At 34.4% G+C, this 24390-nt stretch overlaps 1 protein-coding gene across 10 annotated transcripts in view; it reads left to right on the top strand.

Moving 5' to 3' along the window:
* LOC118278255 (microtubule-associated protein Jupiter) overlaps positions 1–24390 on the top strand; it is a 133601-nt gene that overhangs the window by 65611 nt on the left and 43600 nt on the right. Inside the window, exon 1 of one of the 10 annotated variants that reach the window (XM_050700432.1) lies at positions 2649–2869. The exons of 5 other annotated variants lie outside the window; for them this stretch is intronic. In XM_050700432.1, the coding sequence (XP_050556389.1) occupies positions 2808–2869 (62 nt within the window). In that variant the 5' untranslated portion in view covers positions 2649–2807. Of the gene's footprint in view, positions 1–2648; positions 2870–24390 lie in introns of those variants that run through there. 4 more of the 10 variants (XM_035597409.2, XM_035597405.2, XM_050700433.1 and 1 more) reach the window with 4 other exon arrangements.

Raw genomic sequence — 24390 nt, forward strand, 5'->3', positions numbered from 1 at the left:
AACTATAAATAAAACTAATGTAACGATTACCTTAGCGGGCGCACGCGCCGGTTACCAAGGTAAATAAAGATTCCTTCACTTTATTTATTTTGGCAGCGTACGTACAAACTGTAGATATTTTTCTTTAAGATATTTTCAACTTAATTGCTTTTGTAATAGAATTGATAGTCTCTTGAAGAAATTAGGCAGATTGGGATAGCTTGATGTGCTGCTTTCTTTACTATGTTCCACGCTTTTGTTTATAACAAGTTAAAAGATTTTTTCTCCTAAATATAGAGATGTCTGTTGGTTGTATTGCTGGGAACATTATCTACAAACCCAGGAAGTTGGAGGTAAACAGTGACTTCAGTAGAAGCGCAGGCGCACGATGAAAGGGCGTACCGTATGTTTGTAAACGATGCTGCAACCGAATAGCCAATAGGAACGGCTTTTGAGTTAAACGAAACGTTTTCTTTAATAATTCAACTTTGAGTTTGGCCAGATGGGTTCCGCGGTGGCCTGATTTTTTTTGGTACTTTTGTTTTACGTAAAGTGACAATTAGCCTGTGTTGAGCTTATTATACATTTCTTTATTGTACAAATTGGAGAATAGGTACTTCTCGCCACGTAGCTTTGGAGATTTTTGTTAAGTAGTAGTAATCATAAAGTTTTGTAGTGTTTATACGGATATTATTGTAAATGAGTCAATAGTGATAAAACACAGTGAATAAAAATTACATAAATGATCATCATAACTCACACCTTTGTAAGAAACAATCGGTAGGCAGAAACTACATAGCACGACGATCCTTTCCTTTTATAACTGTATACGCACATTACAGCAAAAGCATCGCATAAAAACCTATACTTACGTATATATATTTTATGTGTCTTAAATGTACAGTCAGCCAAAACCAAAAGGACTGTCTAACTAAATAGAGGACGCTCAGGTAAAGGTTATTGGATGAGACGACACGCTGTGTTTGTCTACCGTCTCGCCTGGTAGAAGTAACGACCCAATCTAAGTCCCCTCGTCCTGGAGACGATATAAGTACCTGTCTACAGACGCCAGCGTACAGACATGCTCGCATCTGTCATTTTTTTCATTGGATTCTCGACTTCATGTCAAAAACGGTAATGGAATAATGGATAATACTTATTAGTATTACATTTTTAAAATACAGAAAATTTAGTAATTTTTTTAAAGTTTTTGCTAGGCGCTCCAACTACCGTACTCATTGTCATTTAATGATTACTTAAACTATTCCTTAGTAACGATTTTGTATCGAAAACAATTACTAAGGACTGGGTTAAGTAACGATTAAATGACTGTGAGTGCGACGGTAAGAGATTCTGTCTAAATTCTTAACATAAAGTCCTGGCTCGATAAACATAAAGAACTAACCTAGTATAAAATCATGAATACAGCGAAGCAACAAAAACTAAATAATTGGTCCGAAAAACGTGGTATTATTACAAGCCACCTACGGCGTAGCGCGTAGCACTTTCGTTGAGTCCGTGTTTCATACAATATCTACAGTTATTATAATCATTATTATTTGAGTTAGTCACTTAACTTTCTCCTGTTTGTGTATTTAGTAACGGCGTCTTGTTTCTGACTCATCATCTCAAATCTAGATTCAAGTATTTAATCTAGGCACACAGCACTTAAAGGATTATATTCAATATTATTTGTTAGCTTTGATCGTTTCGTTATGTTAATTTGTTTTGTAGGTAATGATTTTAGCTTTGTATGTTTGAGTTTGTGTTAGTTAATATGAGTTTAAGTACGGGTAGGTAAGGGTAGAGATTTTCTAAGTAATGGAGTAATTCAGAATTTTGAAACCACTGATCATAATATGTATTTTTTTTAAACATTTGAGCATTCAATTTGAAACAAGAAATTAAATTAACCTTTCTTTTTCTGAAATAAATATAATTACAATTCATTCACAACAGTCCACCATTCTATAGACAGGACCTACCAAGATTTTCTCTAAATGCCCATACATACATACACGTTTGGGCTGCGTGCGTCACACACAGTTAGGCTGTGACGTCAAATGCTAATTTGTATTTGCTGAGCCCTAAAGATTTTATACCAAAGGTAGAGAATTTTATTTAATGTCCAGACTTCAGAATACTAGATACTTACGGGTTCAAGTCGATTTGTCTTATCGCTAAACTATGGCCAAAAGCCCACCGTTGGAAATGGACAGCAGTATTTTTTTTCGTAGAATATTTTTGTTTTTTTTGCACGAGAACAAAGCTAGGTGGTAAGCTACTTGTGGTATGTATTTGCATGTGCGTTCCGCCCGTGCCCCAAATCTATCGGATCAGATTGCGTCGATATTTTCTTTGTGCAGTCTGTTTGTTAAATAATACTTTTGTTTCAAGCCGTATCAGATTACTGTCCATCATCATATCTCCTGTCAACAATGACGATGACGTCTTTTGCACAACTTTCTAACTGCGCTGTCTCATATCACTCGTCATCTACCTCCGTAGTACGGAACCTGTTCCGAACATCTGTCTTCTGTTGTCACCGATCATCTGGTCGAGCAGTGTGCTGCCATATGTCACTGGGATCTGGAGAAAAAAAAACAAAACAAGGTGCGGAAGTGGCGGCTCGCGCATGCGCGGCTGCGCGGTTCATTTTCACGGCGCGGGCGGAGGGTGGCAGCATCGACTTAAGCGAGGGTACCGGGCCGCGCGCGCCAGTCAGCTGACGAACCTCGTCGCGCACGCACGTCCCACTCCACGCCAAACCGCGTCGTTACAGTGACCGCACTCTCGTGTGATAAAAACCCCTCGTGTTTTTAACAACAATGGCAACCTACGCTCAGTTCAAACATGTTGAGCTCTACAAAATCGGGCACGGAAAGAACAGGTAAGATTATTTTTTTCAGTACTCCTAGGGATGCTGCGGCTTAGTTTTCAGTTTCATCTTTGTTCTCCTAAAGGTCAGGGGTTGAATCCTGGGGTTGTCTCAGACGTCCTTTAATGTAATTAGTATTTTTATGAATTTTAGATGTTGTTAATTTCGTTATTTATACATCTGGATCATAAATAAAATATCGCATTGATTTCCTTCCTCAAGTGCGGTTATTTTGCCCCAAAAGTAATTCAATGCGCGACAAAATAGTTATCAAATAATACGAAAGTGTTAAAAAAATAAAGCGTGCACTTAAAAATATGTTCCAAAATGACCCCCTCACCCTGAGCTTTTGTCTAAAATTATTACCATAATATTTCCATAAATAATACACAATTGATTAATGGTAGCATCACTATCCTAGAAAATAATTAATTCAGTCGTTAAAGTTAAAAATAATATTTTTATCTTCACCCGACATCGGAAAATGTGATTTTCACGAAGTGCGTTGAACTCGAGCACGCTGGTGTAATGCGGAGGTCGCAACTACGATCGCATTAAGCTTTACTTGAATTTTGTCACGAGCCGAGGGTTTTTTGATCCATATCTCGTATAAACTTTTCCATTTTCTCGAAACTTCTACGAATATTTTCCAGAATTTTCTAAGCGTTTCCCTGGTTTGCGAGCGCTGTCGCGTTGATCTCCTCTTGTCAAAATAGGAGATTTTAGTTAACTGCAAAAGTAATGTTAAAAAATTACTTCTATGCTATTTATTGATTTTAAAGTTAAAAATATGTTTTCACTTTTTCGCTCACCACATCACTTATTTTCCGTTGGGTCCTAGAAACCGCACAACGCACAACATATTGAATCTTTATGTTACGTGTATATTTGACAGATACAGAATAAATTCCACATTTGCTTACCGTTTTATGGCGGAATCATAACCGTTTCGGGTGATATTAAAAATGTGTAGATTTTGAACATGCGAAGCGGTCGTAGGGAGCTTAACACGCAACGTGTAACCGTGCCTAATCTTTTCACCTACTTTTTTCCAAACGGCAATCGTCTGGTTATGCCAGAAATCCGGTAGTCAAAGTAGGATTTTTTTGTATTAACTTTGTAGATGAAGGGTGATTTGATTTAACGTATTTGTATTTTCCACTTATAAAATACAAATTCGTGTCGCGTAATGTGTTTTGTAAATGCAATTTTCGAGAATGGCTGGTCTGTTTCAGTAGTTTTAAGTAAATATGCATTAAAAATTTCAAAAAATAATTATGGAGAAAAGCAAAAAGAGAAATGAACAGAACAAACCTTGATAGGAGGCCGATAAATATATTTTTACTTTAGTTCTAAATAATATGTATTCACTACCTTTGTGACTTCAAATTCATAGTAAAGTTGTAATTATGCTGGTTTTATGTAATTTTTCCTTATTTAAAAGGGAAATGGAAATTGTCGATATTTCCCTTCACTTTCACGTAGAGTCGTAGACAGACATTCTTATTTGCGAAATATACTATTTAATGTAATATATTTATAGGGACTAATTTTATAAATGAAAATAATGAATACATATTGCTTGACTGGGAATGGCTGGACCAATCTGGATAAGAATAGGCGCAGGGATAGATTATAATCTAAAATAACACTGGCTCATCTTTCTGGAATAGCCCAACTAAGCTAAAACTACATACTATTGAAATAAAGCTTTAATTACATTAAAAAATAATAATAAATATCTTTAAAAGAACTGCCTACTTGAGTAAGGTTCACATAAAAGGCTTTAGAAAGAGGTGTTAATTAAAATGATTTGCATACATTACAGTAATTACGATGCGCCTAATAGGCTTGTTTAATTAATTTACGAGTTTCTTACCACGTTCCGTTGTTTGTTTAAGTTCTCGTGCGGCTTTTTATGTTCTTACAGCTTTTTTTTATAGAAGGTTCTAGAAGAAACCGATTACGGTAATTTTACAGAATAAATATTTTTAACTTTTACATTTACAACACGTTTTTTGTTAGTAGTTGATGTAAGTGTAGTGAGTTCTAATGTAGAGGGTATTTAAAAAGGTTCCAAAATATTTTCGGATCTCGTAGCTATAGGCTCATGAGCAATTTCATTTCTTATTGCGATACAAATTATTTTCGGTCCATTTTCGGTGTCACTATTCCAGTACTGTCTCCACTACTATCCTGAATGTAAACACAGCATCAGAGTGGCTCTCATCTCTCCAGCCCTTCCATCAGTTATCGGTGAAGCCGTTAGTGCATATTGATTATTATTATCGAGCAGTTCTTAATTTAAACGCGCCTCTCATGCGCTCCCGATCGATCTTTAGCCCTTGAATATAATTTATGATGTTCAGATTTATTAAATGAGAATATATTTAGTGTCTAAGTTAAAATTAAAGAAAATATACGCTGTTAAACATTAAATCACCAAAAAATTGGAGTTAGGTTAGAAATTATACACGAAAAAAATGTTAAGAGAATCAAAAAAAAAGAACCTACATTGACGTAATTATTTTGCTGCCTGTGGACACTAGTTCTATAGGTATTAATTACATAAAACGTTTCTAAAAATAAATGTTATATTAAAAAGTCTGTATTTTATCCACAGATACAGATTTATTTATATACATATACACATTAATCAGGAAAACATATTTATAAATCCTGCGTAATCCTTTTAGAATTCCTTCCTGTTTCTCAATTTATATATGCTTTAGCTGTTGATGTCTAGAATAGTTTCCATTTCAAAGAAGTATACAGTCGCTGACCAAGGAAGAAATACAGCTTAAAGTCAATGCTATTCGTTCCGTACTAGGCCAAAATCTACATCAATAAAACACCATTACATAAAAGCCAGCTGTAGTCGAAATTAAAGCTGACAAGGGGTTTATAAATACGGCATTATGGTGTGATGTAGGCTAAGGTTGCGAGTGGTCAGAGCGTCAGGCCGTCAGACCGTCGCGTGCCACCGGCCAACATTACCATATCCATAGGAAGCGTGTGATTACTCGCGACGGACAGACAAACGCACAGTAATACTGGTCACGGATGTAAATAAAATTATAGAAGGTTGAATGAGAAATGTTAAAAAAGAAATAACTTTCATTTCGTACCTTTTTATTTCTCTTTTATGGTTTGTAGAGATTAAGTCGCCTCTTTGACTCGAAACTAGTAGAGCTTTTCTCCGTGACTACGTGAGTAAGCCGTGATTTTTAGTTAATTTAATATGTCTCACGACAGTTACTATAAAAAGTTTTTAGAAATGTTCAATTTGCTTTTGATGTAAAATTTTCGAGACAGGATGTTAAGAAAAATACACGTTATTGAGTGAATTTGAAAATTAAACGACATTAACTAAAAATTAATCTAGTTTAGGAATAGCAGTATTGAGAAACTTATTCATATTTCTTACCTATACATAGTTCATAACGAGCTGTACTGTAGCCCGCTCCCCTTTCCTATGTCTATATCTAAACGAGTGTGATTAGGGATCTGTCATCTGGTGTCTGGATTGTGCTCGATGGTTATGGGGGTTCGCCTCTTATGACATGTGACTAATAACTACCAACATGTGTGGTTATACTATCTGTATTGCAGTCAATCTTAGACAGGCTCATTTGTTTTGTTTGGAGTGGAGATATTACCGTATTTTTCTCTACATAGTTATTTGTAGAAATTTATACCTTCCATGCTTATTCTGAAGCTTCAAATTGGTTCAGCCTTCTGTGTAGGATGTGGCTTTTTATCAAGAACTTTACGCAAATTAATAGTAAAGTAGTAGTAGTTCTTTTCTAATACATTTTTCGGTTTCAATTAGGTTCAAGGTGATCTAGCCACTTATTTATTTTTTCTGGTGATCGCGATAGAATCGCTTGACCTTCTGTGATTCATGCCTCTTCAGTTCCTTAACCAGAATTCGCTAAATAAGGCCGGGGGTTGCCAGCCTTGGTCCGCCCTATAAATATTATTATTTGAATTAACCTCATTTGAATTTATCGTCCGATAGAGGTGGAACAATTATAAGCTGCTGCAAAGGGTTGTAGGGATGTTTTTATTGGATTATATAATCTATTAATAGATACGTTCCCCTCGTGTTTAATAAGGGAGATTGATGAGAGGAGTCTTTGGAGAGTATATGAATATTAACTAAGGCAAATATGGCGTTGTTATTGCTTTTGGAAGCACTTCTATAGAAATACGGAGGTAGAAAAGGTTATAAATATCCTAACAACCAATTTTGGGATATTGCAAATGTTCAAACTACAATTTAGTAAATGCTATATTAAACTATCTATTTTGTTTTGAACCTACAGTGTCTATATACGTGTAGTATATAGGTACAATAACAAAATCCCGGAGTTCCTTTTATGCGTCTATATTTATAACAAGGAAGGATAGAGTTAATAAATAATTTACCTGTTCATAATAATATGTATATAGTTTATCCTCAATGAGTTATAGAATTCCATTAGTTCGTGTTTGAGAATTGGCAGTCTACTGATGCCAGCACATCAAGCTACACAAATTTCTCAAAATAACATATTTTTAATATCAACTTTATCATTTTGAAATAAAGCCGAATATCTATTGACAGAATTTAACAGATCTGTTTAAGTTATGTGCTAGAGTCTTTATGTAGAAGCTGTCAATGTACTAGGCGTTCATAAATTAGAGAAGCATTTGTGGTAGGTACAGGCACAGACACCAGCTGATCAACCTATCACAATCTGTCAATTCTTTATCATTGGGTTTTCGCTTTTATAATATTATAACAATAAAGTTGAAAATCGAATAAAGTTTTTCAGAAAGGAGTAGGTTAACCTGCTGGCCAGTACAATGTTGGAGGAACTAGCTAATGGCTAGGCGACACTTATTTATCGAGTGCCAGTATGTGTCGTTAATCAAACCTCGTAGAGTATGCACATGTGGAAGCAACTAGCTTTACTATAAGTATTTTAAGACTGTGTCGAACAATTTCATTCTTGACGAATGCTTTCAAACATTAACATCATGCATACTTTTTGTATGTATGACACATGTTTATGCAAAATAAATGATCTTTATCTTTTATCTTTATTCAATCTTGAAATGCATTTTGGATCGAGGTAATTTATACCTATGCTTTTATTAAAATATTGTGTTGTTTATGTCTATGTGTTCCTGATACATATTAGTAATGTATAGAAAAATATTGATAGTTGCCAATAGATTTGTTTGCATGTTTTGATATGATAAATCAGTATTTTTGCTGTCATTGTTTTAATGACTACAATATTGTATTTATTTTCCTTTACATTGTCCATGTTTTGTTTCTAATTTTGTCCCATAAAACGACAGTAGGTTTCCTAAAGCTTATTTTATTTATATTGTTTACTACATAGTCACTTTTAAATATTTTTTTCTAACAAACATGTAAAGTCTTAAAGCTATCGTAGGATAATTTAGTCGTTAACTGTACTGCGATGACTTCTAAGTTATTACGGCGATCAATCCTCAGGGTTCTACTGCGTTAAATCTATGGGCTTACCTAGACTTGAACATATATTACCGTACTTAGATCTCAGATCTATCCTTGAGTATTAAGTGGCGAAGATACATAACAATTACCTAGCTCTGTTTATTATATTACAGAGTCCCAGTAATTACTGTACCGTATTTCTACTCCTACGTACTTATTTAAACATTATCCTATAAACATAGATGCGTTTTGTCGATAAAGAAACACTTTTTATAAGGCAACTCTACTTAGATTTAAACGGCGGTGTAATCGCTGTAAAAACTCGATTGAGATGTGCGACCGCATTAAATCGATATAATCGGTGTATCGATAAAAAGTTGCAACATCGATTCTGTCGCTATGGGTAGAGAGCGCTCGACATGTGTCAGGTCGGTATCTATGTACATAGTAGCTTCTGCAAACCGTGTTTGTAAACTAATGATATTTTAATAAGGGCAAGGCTTACTTGCCGTTTGTAGTTACATTGTAATTTGTATGTGATTTGTAAAGGAATGTTGTAGGCGGCTCCTTTTTGTAATATTCCGTTTCAGGAGTGTGTACTTATTTGCATTTCAAATTGTTTGTGTAATTTGTCACAGGCCTTTATGTGTACAAAGTTATTCTTATGACTTTTTTATTACTTTTCGCAATTTTTGTAATATTTTTTGTTGATAAATAATCTAGTATGTATACTATTTTAGTCAAATCTAAGTGTCAAGAGAAAAATTGTGTGGTATTAGATAATAAACGAAAATATAAGCCATACATTTACTATGCATATTAGACTGGAATGACAGCATTTAAATTGAATTATTAAGGTAATATTTTCCTTTGCGTGTATCCATCAAAATATAAATCGGCTTCAGTACCTACTCGCATAATATTCGCTAAATCACGACATGATATTTTATTATATAATACGTTACGAGGTTTGCAAAATAATGGAAATGTCATAATGATGAATGACCTTGCTAACGAATGTCTAACTTTGATGGATTTCGGTACAACACAGGAAATAGGAGAACGGTAAAATTGGAAGTCAAATCTAATATTTTGAAAAGATTTATTGCATTTCTTTTGAAAGTTGATAGGAGTATTTTTAGAAATAGTAGTTAGTTACAATATAAAGTATATAAACTTTATTATATTTCGAAAACGTGACGTCATTTTAAGTTAATGGCGTTGAAAAACTGAAACGATTTGTACGCAAATTGTCTGTGGGTTAAAGAAGACATTTGACGGCCTCACTGCGCATGCCGCATTGCGCCTAGATAGATGCATAAGTAGTTGAACAAACTGACAAAAAACTAGATGTACTATAAGTCCTCTGCTTACCCCATTTAAGGCAGAAACAGTATGTAGCTGTGTAATGTACTTCGGCAGCATTGACCAATTATATCAAGTAATAGAGTTGCTCTTTTAACCCCTATTCTATTTAAAAAACAAGCATTTTCCTATAAACAAAACATTTCCATATTTAACAATGTTAGACTAAAAATACTTGTACATAATATATTCCAAGTATATGGCTTACAGTTATACATAAAACCTATTCGCTGCATCAGATAGGATATCTGCTACTTAAAGTACTTCATCCTGAACTCTATTAGACGATGCTAAAATAAATAGTAGAATTATTTTATTGCCTAGATCGTTACTATTTCTAGAAGACCTAGTACCTAGTACTAGTCTAGTACCTAGTATTTAGAATACAGGTAGCCGTTCACATGTTAATTTCTTAAGTCGTTTACTGATTTAAAGCGACATAAACCTATGGATTTATGTTAATTAGATACGGTAGTGAGTGTCGAAAGATTTATTGTTGCATTTTATGATGTCTATGAATTATTTCGAGAATGAGGTCTCTTGAGCGTCTAATAACATGCCGGGTGAAATGGTTTTCAATTATTTTATAGTAATCGCTGTGGGCCAATATACTCGTTGCCTATAATTGTCACTGAAATAATCAGTGGATTGAATATAATAGTATAGTATCAACTAATAATTCGTTAAGGAGAGATAGAGTTAGAGAACTAAGTACTACTAGGTAGAATAGAGAGGTAGGTACTAAACTGATAATGTCACTTCAATCTTGCTTTAAGATATAATTGAATGAAATAATTAATAAAAGTAGATGGGAGCCCAATGTTTTTTTGGATACTAAAAGTAAGTTTCGTTTTTTCAGTGGACAATTTCACAATTAGGTAAAATGAACTGTTTCTATAACAACAACCACTATTCACTATTGTTCATAGATCACCGCTATCTCTCCTTCATATCTCTGTAGGGGTGATTCCACCTTCACTTAGATTTACTATTTCGACATTACGAGTACCGTGTGACCGTCGAAAGGTCGTAAATGACATTAAACCGTCCATTACCACCGTAGAAATAGAAACTGGTCATCAATCACTACAACCTTTTACCTTTTCTTTATAAAATGTAAGCTCGGACTAAGCTGTTCGGCCATTACGTTTAAAGAAATTATTTACGCCTGTTACACCTGACGCCGTTTAGTTTTGTAGTTTCGTAATGTGTATGCGATTATTACTTAAACCTTTTATTGTGTATGTCCCTAAATATAAGAACGAAAGAATAAAAAAATATTTATACGCATTCCAATATTGTAATGTCTTTAGAATAGACTATCCTCTAGAATTGATGGTTTTTAATCACTTAGAGTCGGCAGCTCCGGGTCGGTGATTTGTCCCAAAATATAAGAAATAAAGAATTTAAAAAGATTTCGCATTCCAATAAAAATCCTCTAGAATAGAACGTTATTGCATCAATTTTAAAGATTTTGATTAGGTATCTTTGTGAAAATAGTTCATTATCTATTTCGTGGATTAAAATCATGATGAGAAGAAATTCTGAGAAATCAAATCTACAGTAAGCAACTATTGGACTAGCATCTCGCCCACCTGGCATGAATGTAATGATTCATCGAAATCGAAACAGCAGTTTTCGAGAAAATCGAGGACAAACAATTTACTGGTACAATACAACCTCTTTTATTTTGAAAGTAAATACTTATTGATGTATGTGATAGTTTAATGAAAATTAATAATGTAAAGGCGTTTTATTTCGCAATAAAATAACACTTGAAATAAATATGTGAATATTGGCGTTGAAAATGCTAAAACATGGGTTTTATTCAGTCATTTCGTTTTATTTCTTCTTCTTTATTTTAGTACCCATCTGCATATGTAATGTGAATGCGGCATATAAATAATATATTGTGTAAATAAGTAAACTTGTTTTGTTGTATACATCTGCTAGAAAGGACCAAGTTTCACGTAGGTATAATTTATTTAAGCATGTATTTTTTTAAATACTTATAAGGTTACAGCATCTTTTTTTTTGGTGGTTTGTTACAGAGATTATCGCACGGCTCTAAAAGAGTTTCTTTTTCTTCCAGTTTTCTTTTAGTAGTAATCTTTGTCCTTTCAGACAGATACTTGCAAATTGTAAAAATATCTGAAATTAAATTATGTCTTCAATGTAATTAAACATAAACCGTATCAGAAAAGCTCTAACCATATACTCAGGTCACAAACATAAATGTTGAACCTAGATTGAGCTCAATAAGTTGTAATCTTTATAGATCTTGATTAAACAGATTTACATAGAAAATGTAGCCGTAGGACTTATCGTCACAATCTCATTAACTGCAGAGAGAAACCCTGATTGTCTCTTGAAGATATTTTCCACAAGCACAGGTTTCTTGATTAAGTAATTATGGATGATTAAAACGCATATTTACTATAATATTAATAATTAATTAATATTTAATTACTGTATAATTACATGTTCATAGCGCAATAAACGCCTCTGGTGAGCGTTAAAATTATGAGTGCGCATTAGAATTTTAAATGATGTGCCAGAGTTGCTTGCTATACGAGTGATTGATGAACTCCCTTTTAGCGCACATTATAATTATATCAATTATCCCAAGTAATCCAGTTTAAAATATATCACATTACAACACAGGAAATATACATTATTTAAAACATCGTTAAGAGTTACGCGTGCGGTAACTCATTGCCTATTTGCTTATGTAAACTTTTATTGCAAAAAGCCGCTTCGATTTCATTTCCGACTTGGAATAAACGAGCAACACGACACAAGTCGATAAAAAGTTAACATTTAGCACGATCGCGCCCAAAAATCGTGATGTTGTACTTGGATTACGAGTATTGACAAAATAAAAGACGCGCGAGCACCACGCGGGTTGCGCGGGCGCCGCGCGCCGATCGCGATGACGGGCCAAGCGCATCGCGCGATCCGTTATGCGCTCGCTTCGCTTTTTTTATCACGTCGCGATTATCGCCGGCCCGTTAGACCGCCGCACGCGCACAATTTGTGCATTCACTTGCTGGAAATCGCTGGAATCCACCCGAGATTAATTACTGTCTTCCATTGTGATTATGAACTTGTAATTACACGGGCGACGCTATCTTTCCACACCGCGTCTACTGTGTCGTATGTAAATGTTATTAATTATTTAATGGCGTTTTCCTTAATGGAATGCGCACTATGAGGGAATTAGTTTTTGCATGAATTCTTGAGTTGATCGACGTGGTTACCACGTTAAGTTAGAATATCTTGAGTTGTTTCCGTGTTTGCAATGTTTAGATGTAACGGAAAAAGTCAGGGAATTGTGAATGTATCTTGATTAGAAAAGTTTATCTAAAAACCTTAGTGTGTAAGTATGTAATAATGCCCGTTAAGTTACTACTAACTAAATTGTACTAAGTGCAATATATTGTAATTGTAACCTTTCATTCAATTTCTGAATGTTTGTCCTTTGTGTTTTTATTGTGTACAATAAAGAGTTTTCTAATCTAATCGAATCTAATCTAAAGCTTTTATCCATTCTATTCAACGGTATCTTCAAATACCTCAAATAATCGTGAATATTAGCTAGATATTTCTGTGAACTTTGACTGCAGTAACTAATAGGTTCCTATTTTACTAGTCTGCTATCTAAATTGCAAGTTTGGTGTCCAGACAACGGCTTCGTTGATAAGATATTGTGACGGGCTTTCATACTTTACGGAGACGTTTTATCTTATTCCCATAGTTATACAATAAATTGCAATTTAGTGGATTGCTTATAAAACTAAAGATGATGAAATAAGACGACCGTTTGATTTTCTTTAGTATTCGCTGTAGTTTGATGATTGATACATTGGTATTTGGTAGCTACTTAGTTAGACTTGGTACGTAATTAGAAGTATTTGGTATTAGGCTTTATCTAGCCAAATTGTCGAATTACTAATAAGCTTTGTAAACCAAACTAACAAGAGGAAATTCCTTAAACCCAGTTTGTACACAACCAGTAGTAAATTCCACAGTTCTATTGTTCAAAACATTTCAACCGTCTTCGATTTTAACGTCAATTAACAGTAGTACAGATACAAAACAAAAGCAGGTACGATCGCGCGATAATCCCCGACACTGGGCATTCTTGAAAACTTTGAAACGTGGCGAAAGTTCGAAAACCTGTTACTAGACTATTTACTTTAATGAGCCATTGTGAACTAAATGTTACAAATCGTTGGACACGAGACGAAATGTCGATTGTACAAGTATTTTGCGCGATAGTGGTGTCTGGACTGTCTTGTTGGTCGGACTTTGTGTTCGATGCTTAGAAGCTTAGATGGTCCATGACTTAGGAATCGGGTGTTTAGTTTGTTTTAAAAGTTAGGGTGCGATTTGGCCATGTTAATGTTTACATGTACTCTCTTTTGCTAAAACTTAACATGGATTTATGATACTCATCTTTCTATTCATTGTAATGACTATACACAACTCTACGAAACAATTACAAAGTACTTAAAATAACTTCAGCATAACACTGAACACAATAGAAAAAAGTGAAATAAATAGTTTTATAATGGCAGTAGAACAAATAAATAGCTACTGATGATGATAATTGTGAATTGTAAAAGCGTGAAATTGTCACCATTTTACTTTATACAAAGCATTTCAATTTGTTGCGTATTTACTTACAATTTGTTGTATGCGTAGTTGAGTGTAATTATGTAGATGTTATCCCGTGACATTGTCGTTGCTTGTCGTTATTGTTATATGTAAGTGTAATAGTTGTTGTCATTAAATTCACTTTTACTGTTACTCATTCTTTCTCTCAAATTACTTAACTATAATTATTACTATTCAATCTGGTAGTGTCCGGAGTTACCAGAGTTTACCGGAGCTCCGGTTCGAAAAGCTGGGGTCTCGTCTCGCCCAAGGCGGGCGATGTCGTTGGATGAGTTTCCCTCCTAAAAAACTCGATCTCATGTGCTTTTTAATTGTACTTGTAACTTTTAAAACTGTCATTTATTGAATCAATTTTTAAAATATGACTCGATCAAATCTGATGTTAATTGGTAATTTATCTTAATTTTGAAGCCAAATTGCCAGAGCCGCTTTGATATAGACATATCTTTCACATTCTTTAGTAATTGTATAATTTATGTACATACACATAAAACATAAATAAAAAATATGAAATGAACCGCAATGATTTATAGAAAGCTGTATTTACATTTACCATGAATGGCTCACTGCCTCTACATTCAACGACCAATACGTTTTTATCGGGAGTCCAATCAGTGCTCTTCTAAGATTTATGTGGGACAATAAAGATGTTCAGATATAAAATATCAAAGGGCTCACTTGTTACATCCAGTGGGTCGAAGTCTCGAAGCCGATGATTTAATGCTTGCCAGTTATAAAATACAATTCACACTGGTACGGATTATCGCGGCTTTACACTTTATGGCGGTAAGAACATCGGATCTTATTTCACTGCCATTGATATTGTGAGATCCCTAATACGGATTGTGCGTCAATGATGGATAGTGTGAATTACATTTTATGTTTGTTGGCCATTTTTGTTGTTTAATGAGTGACAGTTTGTAATGTTTATTGCGTGTGTCATTACGTGGAGTTTTATTGGGATAAAATGCAAGGCTTTCTGGCTTTTGGACGAGGTGTTTTTTTATTAAACATTACACTCAGTTGCAGTGTCATGAACCTTTTCGTGTAAGGTTAACGTATGTTACTATAAATATTAAGACAGTTACTTAACTGTGACTTAGGATAATACTCAAATAGAATGCTTTTACATGAGTATCTTCGGAGTAACAACCACGTAAATGATTTTGATGATGCATATGTTTTCTAAACTAATTAACAAATAATTTCTAAAATCTCTAATTTACGAATTAGACGAGAATAAAACAAATACGACATTCCGTACTTACACCTCGTTTAGGGAAAAGCAAATTCGTTGTTTGTCCAACGAATTCCCGTGGACAGTAAACAGCTCATGCGCAGTTGGTTTGTGTACAGATGTGTTATAAAGAAAATAGACATTTCACAAGGAATTTGAAGACGTCCACAAACTCGTGTGCGCGTCCAACCGGCGCGAAAGTGTCAACAGTCATCAACTTTACGTTTTAGTACTTATTTTAGTCAAAAATAACGACGGTTAGGGAAAGTGATGTGTATGTGGAGTCGTGAGTGTGCGCATGCTACGAAGTTTGTAGGTAATTTACTGTCTGTTTGTTTGTTTGTTTGAAGTATAGGAGTTGAGATTTTTATGGTAGTTCAGATTAACCTTTTCTAGTATGATTAGAAAAACTCTGATATATTTATTGTTTTATATTAAACAGTACTTATTACGTTGACATAGTTTTATTCTTGCATTCAATTGAGTGTCAGTTTTAGTTCATTGAAGTTGATAGTTCAGGAAAAATATATTTAAACAAGAATGTAGTTCAGAAAACCACAATAAAATCCCCCCAGGAATGCGAAGCCGGCAAATAGAGTCACTATCACGGACGGAGACGCGGTCAAGTGGTAGCACTTTATAATGTACAGGTGCGCGCGCACTATCTACATCCAGATTCCAGATAGGGACTATTACAACGAAGAATGTACACATCTGTCACGTCCATCAAACACAGTTATGAACTATTTGATGTTTCAGCTTACTAAACTTGCGAAAAACAACTGTATTCTACTGGTACTACAGTTGAAAATACTTTACAGTAATTTGACTGTTTGGTATATCTTCATGTGCTGCGTTGAGTTATGTTTTTTTTGTACAGACCAAGGTAATGCAGTGTGAAATGAAAGTTGATGTGAAACTTAGATTTGCTAGATAGTTTCGAGTTCGCTACTGGTGGCGTGTTGTGTCGCAAATTGTTTGTTCTTACGAGCTTTTATTTTTAATTGTTTCCTTGTTGAAAACTTGTTTGTTTGAAGTTTAATTACCTAGGGATGTTTGTAAGCTGTTTTTAATTAGGTGTTTATATACTTTCAAGTAGTAATATTATTTTAGTACCGGAATTAGAGAATTAATACTAGCTCTTTAAACTTTTATAATAACTATACTAAACTAACTAAAAAAAAAACACGGTTTACTCTCGAAGAAAAGTACGCACAGGCCGTGTCTGCGCACGCTGCTCATAATGAAGAGTCCCTCTGTGACTCGAAACTGGTAGAGCTTATCTCCATTAATATACGTGAGTATACAGATATTTTTTGGTTAGCTCTTTAAACTGATTAACTGACAAAAAATATCAACAAAAAACATTAATAAATCGTAAACTTCAAACAATGGCCATTATAAAGATACAAAAGATAAATATTTGGTTCTAAGAGCGCTTTTAAAAGATGAAAAATGAGATTTAAAAGATTTAGATTTAAGAGATGAAAGCTCGAACAGCTACTTACTTTCATAATATTTTGAAAGAGCGCTGGTCATTATCTTTTAAACAGTTACTTGTGACACTTTTTTGTTGTTTTGTTCTAAGGAATATAACTACGTAGTAGCAAGCAGCTGGTACCTTAATAGTTTTTGTAGATTAATTATTTTTACTAACTTTACATTGAACCTGCATGACTTATTAGAGGAGGTCTCGAGTCTTCGGCAAGCGAAGCATTAGCGTTATGTAACCGTAACATTGGTATTACGTATTTTCCGATTTTCCGATTTTTGAAAATTGCGTGTAACAGCAGGGAGTCTGAAATTTTCTTTTTTGTGAAGTAATACTACGTGGTAACTGGTAGTAAATATAAACGCCACTTATAATCACGTGGTCCGAAAATAAAATAAGAATGACCTTATCAACAATTCTGAAACAATGACAAATAATGGTCTAGTTTCTTGCTCTCACGGACAGAGACAAAGCTAACGACCGTTTATGACATTAAACAATCAATTGGGTTTTTGGGGCAAACGTCTAGATTTCGAGTGAAATTACTGGTTCGAGTATCTTCTTGATCATGTTGAGTACCTACTCAGCAATGAGACCCTCCCCGTGAAAAATAATGGAATATTTTCTTCGTTTTTTATATTGTCAAAAGAAGAGAAGATTTTATGGTTAAGAGCTGCAGATACCCTAACGGGTTACTGGCGCTCCGGCTCGAAGCAGGAGTAGGAATCTCTCTTTTTTGCCTCATCTACGTCGGGAGAAGTCATTGGCTGATTTTCTCCCCATAAGAAAAGACTTGTTGTCACACGTGGAGGACTAAGGCGAAGGCTTTTGTTCAGCAGTGGACGTCTCTCTGTTGATGATGAAGATGATGATGACAGACTGATTCTGCACCTAATCATTTTATGTGTGTGGGAATGGATTAATATCTTTATATGTATGGAACATAACATACGATCTGACTTATTACCTATTTATGTTATTACAAAGAGGTTACGCTAAGAAGTGGGTGGAGCATTAGTCCTTCAATACTGACCTACAAATTGTGAAATAGTCCCATAAATCTAGAACGATCAAACAATTACGACCAATCAGTTATAACATCGTAAACTTGGCGTCAACGTAAACGAAAACAGTTTGTAAAACTAAATTGTTTAAACGCTAGCAATTTAACAATTATCCTATAAGTACTTCCTTATGAAATCATGATATTGTGTTAGAACTTGGATACCTCTCAAGGTTCCTCCTATTTAAGACTGATGTCTCATCCAAAGATGTACCTGGCGAGTTTACCGGGGCTCCGGTTCGAAAAACAGGAGTAGAAATGGGGTGGTTTTTTAGTCAGTATGAGTCTGGCACTCCCTGAGGAGAAATTGGATGATTGATCCCTTAAAAAAGATCCTCATATTCATTTGTGAACGTCACATTATTATAAAGTCGCTAAGTCTTTCTCCAACTTCCATTTGCTTTTGCTTGACATTCCTGCCTATTTTTACTTATACATAATAATTTATGTAGCCTGTTTGGTGACCCATGCATCAAACCCGAGACTTAGAGGTCTCTAGATATCTCTTACTTATATGCGACCAACAAGGCGAACCAAGAGGAAAATATTTAATCTAGCGTTAATAGTACCTAATCATTATATGGTACCACTTTCTCTCAATCCTGTTTGTATCATCTTTCATTTAAACGCAATTTTACAGTCGAAAATTGCAAGGCTCGATAATATGAAGCGATTAGTTCTTAATTCATGTAATTACTGGTATATTATCTACACGAACATAGTCATGTATGGTCTCTTAACATGTGTTAGCCAAACTTATTATTACTCTCAGTAGCATCTCAGTAGGTAATGGTCCGTGGAATCTGTAACGGATATGACAACTTGCGTGCCAACTGTTTGTGTATTCGTTTCATACCGATATCACCTTTATTATGATTCAAAATAGATGCTAGAGTTGCATGTAAGTTTTTGTGTTTGGTATATTTTTTTCATTAATACAGTACTTTAAGCTGCTCAATTGATTTTCAATCTTAATTTTTGGTAATAAAGTTGATGTTTATTCTAACATCTGTGCATTGTCCTCGACCTTCAGTTGTTTTCGGATGTAACCCACCTTCTAGTATTGTGTGCGAACATCTCGGAAACAATTTGATAATAATTTATTCGTCGTTTATTTAACGGATCATCGGACAGTCAATGGCCGATGAAGACAATGGGTTTCAATCATTGTGCTGTACCTATTTGATTGTTTTTGTGACAGAAATAATCGCTACTGTTATGTTTGAAAGGATAGGGTATAGATGGATGTACTAAATTCTAGATTTAAACGTTTGCAAAACTAGGCTTTATAGACACGAATTTAGACACTAATCGGACCTTTTTTGCTTATTTATGCTTTTTAAAGAAAAATAGGAAAGGTAAACTATAAGTTGCTAATTGACGAACAATAACATGAAGTAACTATCCTTACAAAGCGGTGAAACTTGAAAGAAAGTAAACTGATTAGTTATTTAAAGGTAATTTGCTAACACCGACGTCCAACGCTAATTGTATAATGTGTGAAGTAATTTGTAAAGGCCACACTAGCTCGCGTGCCTTCCTTACTAAATGGACGATAAAATCTTCTATAAATAAGTGGCTATTGGTCGGCTGTTATTAGAAAACATAACCAATTTTTTCCTTAAGTTTTATGAGGACTTTTTCCAATATTTGAATTATTGCGGTTCTTTCATTGCTTAGTACCAATTAATGATTGCTATTTTTATTATAAATAATCTCTGAAGTATATACAAATACTTATCTCTGTGTAGAATTGTATGTTTAAACACTCCAATATAACATAGGCACGTACCTAATATTTGCAGTCGACTCCTATTCGTAGCCCGCGGCGTACGTCATATCAAATACCTTATACACACATAGCAAGCAGACCCCTTATTGACATACCTCAATCACTAACTATTTGAACAAGCAAAAATCGTCCATATTAATACCAAAATACCGTTACACTGGGCATATTTTGCGGTAAAACTACCGTTGATGCCAAACAATAAGAATTTCCCTTTCAGTGATACGATAGCATACCGCAATGGAATTTGATATCATATGTAATTGACACTGGTCGGTCGAGTCGAGCTAATTTTGTTAGTCCAGTAGCTCGCCTGATACTGAACGGTGCATAATGATGAATGGTCAGTCGGATTACAAGAACATTCATTGATTGATCGAGTGCATAGAGCAGATATTGGTTGTACATTTATCTAATTTGTTATGCGGTTTATGTTGATGTCAATTTGTATGTCTTGTGCTTACTTCGGTGCTAAGTATGTTTTTGGTATCAAAGTGTGCCGTTTGGTTGGTTGAAGTATTTCGGGTAAACACTACTTAGGATATGGTCTTGGCATACTTTTATTAAAAAGATGCTACGTTTAATAGTAGCGTAAAGTAGTACAAGAACTTTAATCATAAAGTTCGACTCTAAAAAACACATTGACAGCTACCGTTTAAATCTTGCAACTCGCTAACATTACTTTTTCATTCGCTACGATCATGTGAATTTCACTGTCAACAGCTAAACATTTTTTGCACTCTGTGAACCGGATTCCCAAGACATTATGAACTCTCACGACCACACATTCCCATACACATTAGAGGTCAATGATAACTGGAAATATTAGTGTAGATGTAAAATTATGTGCGCATTCGATGTGGGACTTTCTTGACGCTCTATTTGCTCCGTCGATATGCGAATAAGGCTAGCAACGTCACTATATCAACCACACATTCTCGGTTTGCACGCCAAGTGTTGGAATCTATGAAAATATGCTCAAGAAACCAGAACGGTACTAGCTCTTAGAACATTAAAGTATGCGCGATGTGCTCATTAAATACGTATGTTTTTAAGGTTAATATATTCGTGATACTGCCGAGAAAGGTACTGCCTAGCTCTTAATGGTAATAAAACGTTATTAATGTTATCATTTCGAGCTGAATGTAGACAGGAATTTATAGAAACCAAGTAAAAGTGGAGAAAATGTTTCCCAGTTAATATTTATCTCTGATGATTGCGCGTGATGGTTTTGTACACAATTATCTATGTAGGATCTAATGGCGAAGCGATACGTGTCAGTACACTTTTACTGTTAAGTTTAGATAGATACTGGAATTGCATTATGTTTCGAATAGAAAAAGGTCTAAAGTGCCTTCGATCAAAATGGTTCAGAAGTTAGAATAGATAAAGTAACAATTTTCGTAAACCCGACAATTTAACCGAAATATAAGGTACGTTTTGACCAAAAATATTTGTTTTCTATCATAAGCATCGAACACAGACATTCGTCTTATTAAATATCCGTTTTTGCTATTGAAACTTGAAATTGGTCAGGTAAACGGGCACCCAAATAAATATGCAACGTCATTATACAAAGATATAAACTTTCTATCAAACTGGAAGCGGTTTGATGTGAAGTTATTGCACGTATTGTACAATATTATTAATGGCCAATCCAGCAATGCATTTGCTTCGTCATCGTACATCGCTGATGTACGCACTTTCTAGAAATTTTAGATGGATGTTATTTGTGTTTTTTTTTTGTTCTGCTATTAATAATAATTAATTATCTTTTATGATACTAAAGATTATTGCTTCACGATACGATTGTAGTTTTTCTTATTTTACGAATTTGTATTCTGCCATTCATCTAATCGAAGATTTGATCGGTTCCGCAGTTTGGTCTTTCGTCCTGTTTTGTTGGACCGAAGCCAAGAACGCTATCCATCGAGGGTAAACCCGCAATACCAATTCCATACATAACTAAGTAGTCTTCAATGTATAGTAAATTCAAGCTAGTGGGTTTTATGTAACCAATATTAAACGAGGCATAACGAGAATTACGTTGCCAATAAAATTGCCGATTTTTTATCGATACAGAATCGATTGGGTGATTAAAATCGTTCCGATTTATTAATTGCTCTGAAGCACAAATACGTTAATAACCGCCAAGAGTGAGTTGGTTTTGAAATAAGGGTTGCGTGCTACGTAAAAATGTCTACAACGCGTATTTCTTTCATAAGTACATATTATTTTTTCACTTTGTAACTATTAGAAATATATCAAGATACTACTTTTAATGGGCAGTCCAAGTAACTTTTTGGTCGCCGAACCCCAAAATCAATGAGAATATACAAATAAAACCATTGATGGCTTTTACAATCTTTTAAGTTGTTTTCGAGATTCGTTCCGTCATTACCTACTAGATTATTGATAAAATAAATAATTAATACCTCTTTCACATGATTGCTGACTTTCTTTGACAAGCAATTAATACAACACGTGTACCTGTAATTACTTAAAAGTGGAAGAATATTTAAAAGTTTATAATTATAAACGTTTAAAAATAACTTATAATTGTATATTGTTCAAGGAAATTTTTGTTTATTTTTGTTTTCTTATAATTTTGTAGATATATTGGTAGGAACTACGACTATAGGGCTCGAAGTACTTGGTTTTGAAATCTTCAAATTAGGCAAAAGAAGGTTTATAGCATTGGCTTTAGAACTACAATTGCCTCGATATTATAATGTTCTGTGTGGTCCGGAAAAGGTAGAGAAAATCTTACGATACCTTAATACCTTTCGAAGAATTGCAGTCATTATGTTAATTATACAAACTGTTTAAGAAATCTTACATCATTGTACTTATCCTTTGTTTAAACAAAACATCGCATTTTATTACTTTGCAAGCAAATGGCCATTGTTTTTTAAACTTTATGCACAGGAAACAACTGGAAATGAACGCTTTTATTGTGCATAAAGCCATGTAATTTTAAACGTTTACGATAATGCTAATTAAAAGAAATTAAGTGCTTCCGAATAATTAACACACGTTCCAAACTTTAATTAAACTATTAAATATTTTTAACGCTAAATCAGATTTATGAAATCAATAAAATACTTTATCGATTCGATTTATGCTTCTCGATTAATCGACTATATCGGTGCATTGTAGCGGCACAACACTTTAGTAAGTTTTCGAGTAAGAATGCGAGTTAACTTATAAATAGTCGAGTAAACGAACCGTGTCCGTATGAGTGCTGGTAATTGGGGGGTATCTCACGTACTCGATTTTGATACTCGGACTAACTCGCCTAAGCTTTTGTAAGAACATTAATTTTTATCGATTGTACATAATTTATAATTGTAATTCGATTAACGCCCACATATTTTGAATGTCGTAAAGTTTTTAAAGGAATTTGTTTGTTATCTTGTAATTAAGTGTGTTTGTTTTTTGATTTTGTGATAGTCGGATATGTTTATTTAAATCCATCTCATATTATTTGGTAACGGCAAAGTAGTAAGTAGAACTTCTATCTGAAGTTCAGATGACTGAACTTAAGTTCAGTAGTAATTTTTAACTACACGTAAGGTTAGTGCCATATGATTTGACCACAAATCCGTAAACCATTCGAAATAACTTGAACGAATAACACAAAACGTTTTCTATTGAAATCAGAATTATTTTCCGTCAGAACGATGTAAATTCCATTTATTTTCCTATAAAATATTTGTAGAAGATTACTCGATGGCCGTTTATAGCTCACAATTTCCTCTATATCATGAATTTACAGCTAAGTAATCATGTTGTAATCGTGCTGGCCATTGATGACACCTTCGATGTGGTGATGACACTAAATTACTGTTGCGAAGTGATTTAGTGAGAGACGGGGATGACAGACTGTTTGTAAACAATGACGATGTTATGGATGGCTCGACAAATTTAATCAGCCAGATTGGTAGACCTGACAGAAATTGATTTACCGTGATTACACAAAACTACTCGTATAATACAGTGTAAGAACGCAGCGTACATAATACCGATAATTGCAAAGTTCTAGAATACGCTGCAGATGTGCACTGCGGCTGTACGGGATTACACGAAGACAGCTCGCGTTTATTAGCTGCAATTCCGCGGACTTGTGGCACAACGGTACCATACACTCCGTAATTCATTGAAAGCAATACGTTTACACCAGGAAATGCGTTGTTTTAGTTCGCTACCGATAGAATTAACGGCTCTAAACCAACGCACGTTGATAATAATCTCTGGCAAAATAAAGCCAGCTAAAGTAAAAATATTTCCCACGGAAAAAAGCGTGACACAAATCCCCGCATAATAGTTCATTTCTCATCAACACTTTGATGTCGGAAACAACAAAACAAGCAGATGTAGGTAGGCGACATGACGCGCCGTCGACACGTTCCCTTTACACGCAACACCGCTGTT

This window comes from Spodoptera frugiperda, chromosome 18, assembly GCF_023101765.2.
Source record: "Spodoptera frugiperda isolate SF20-4 chromosome 18, AGI-APGP_CSIRO_Sfru_2.0, whole genome shotgun sequence".
NCBI lineage: Eukaryota > Metazoa > Arthropoda > Insecta > Lepidoptera > Noctuidae > Spodoptera > Spodoptera frugiperda.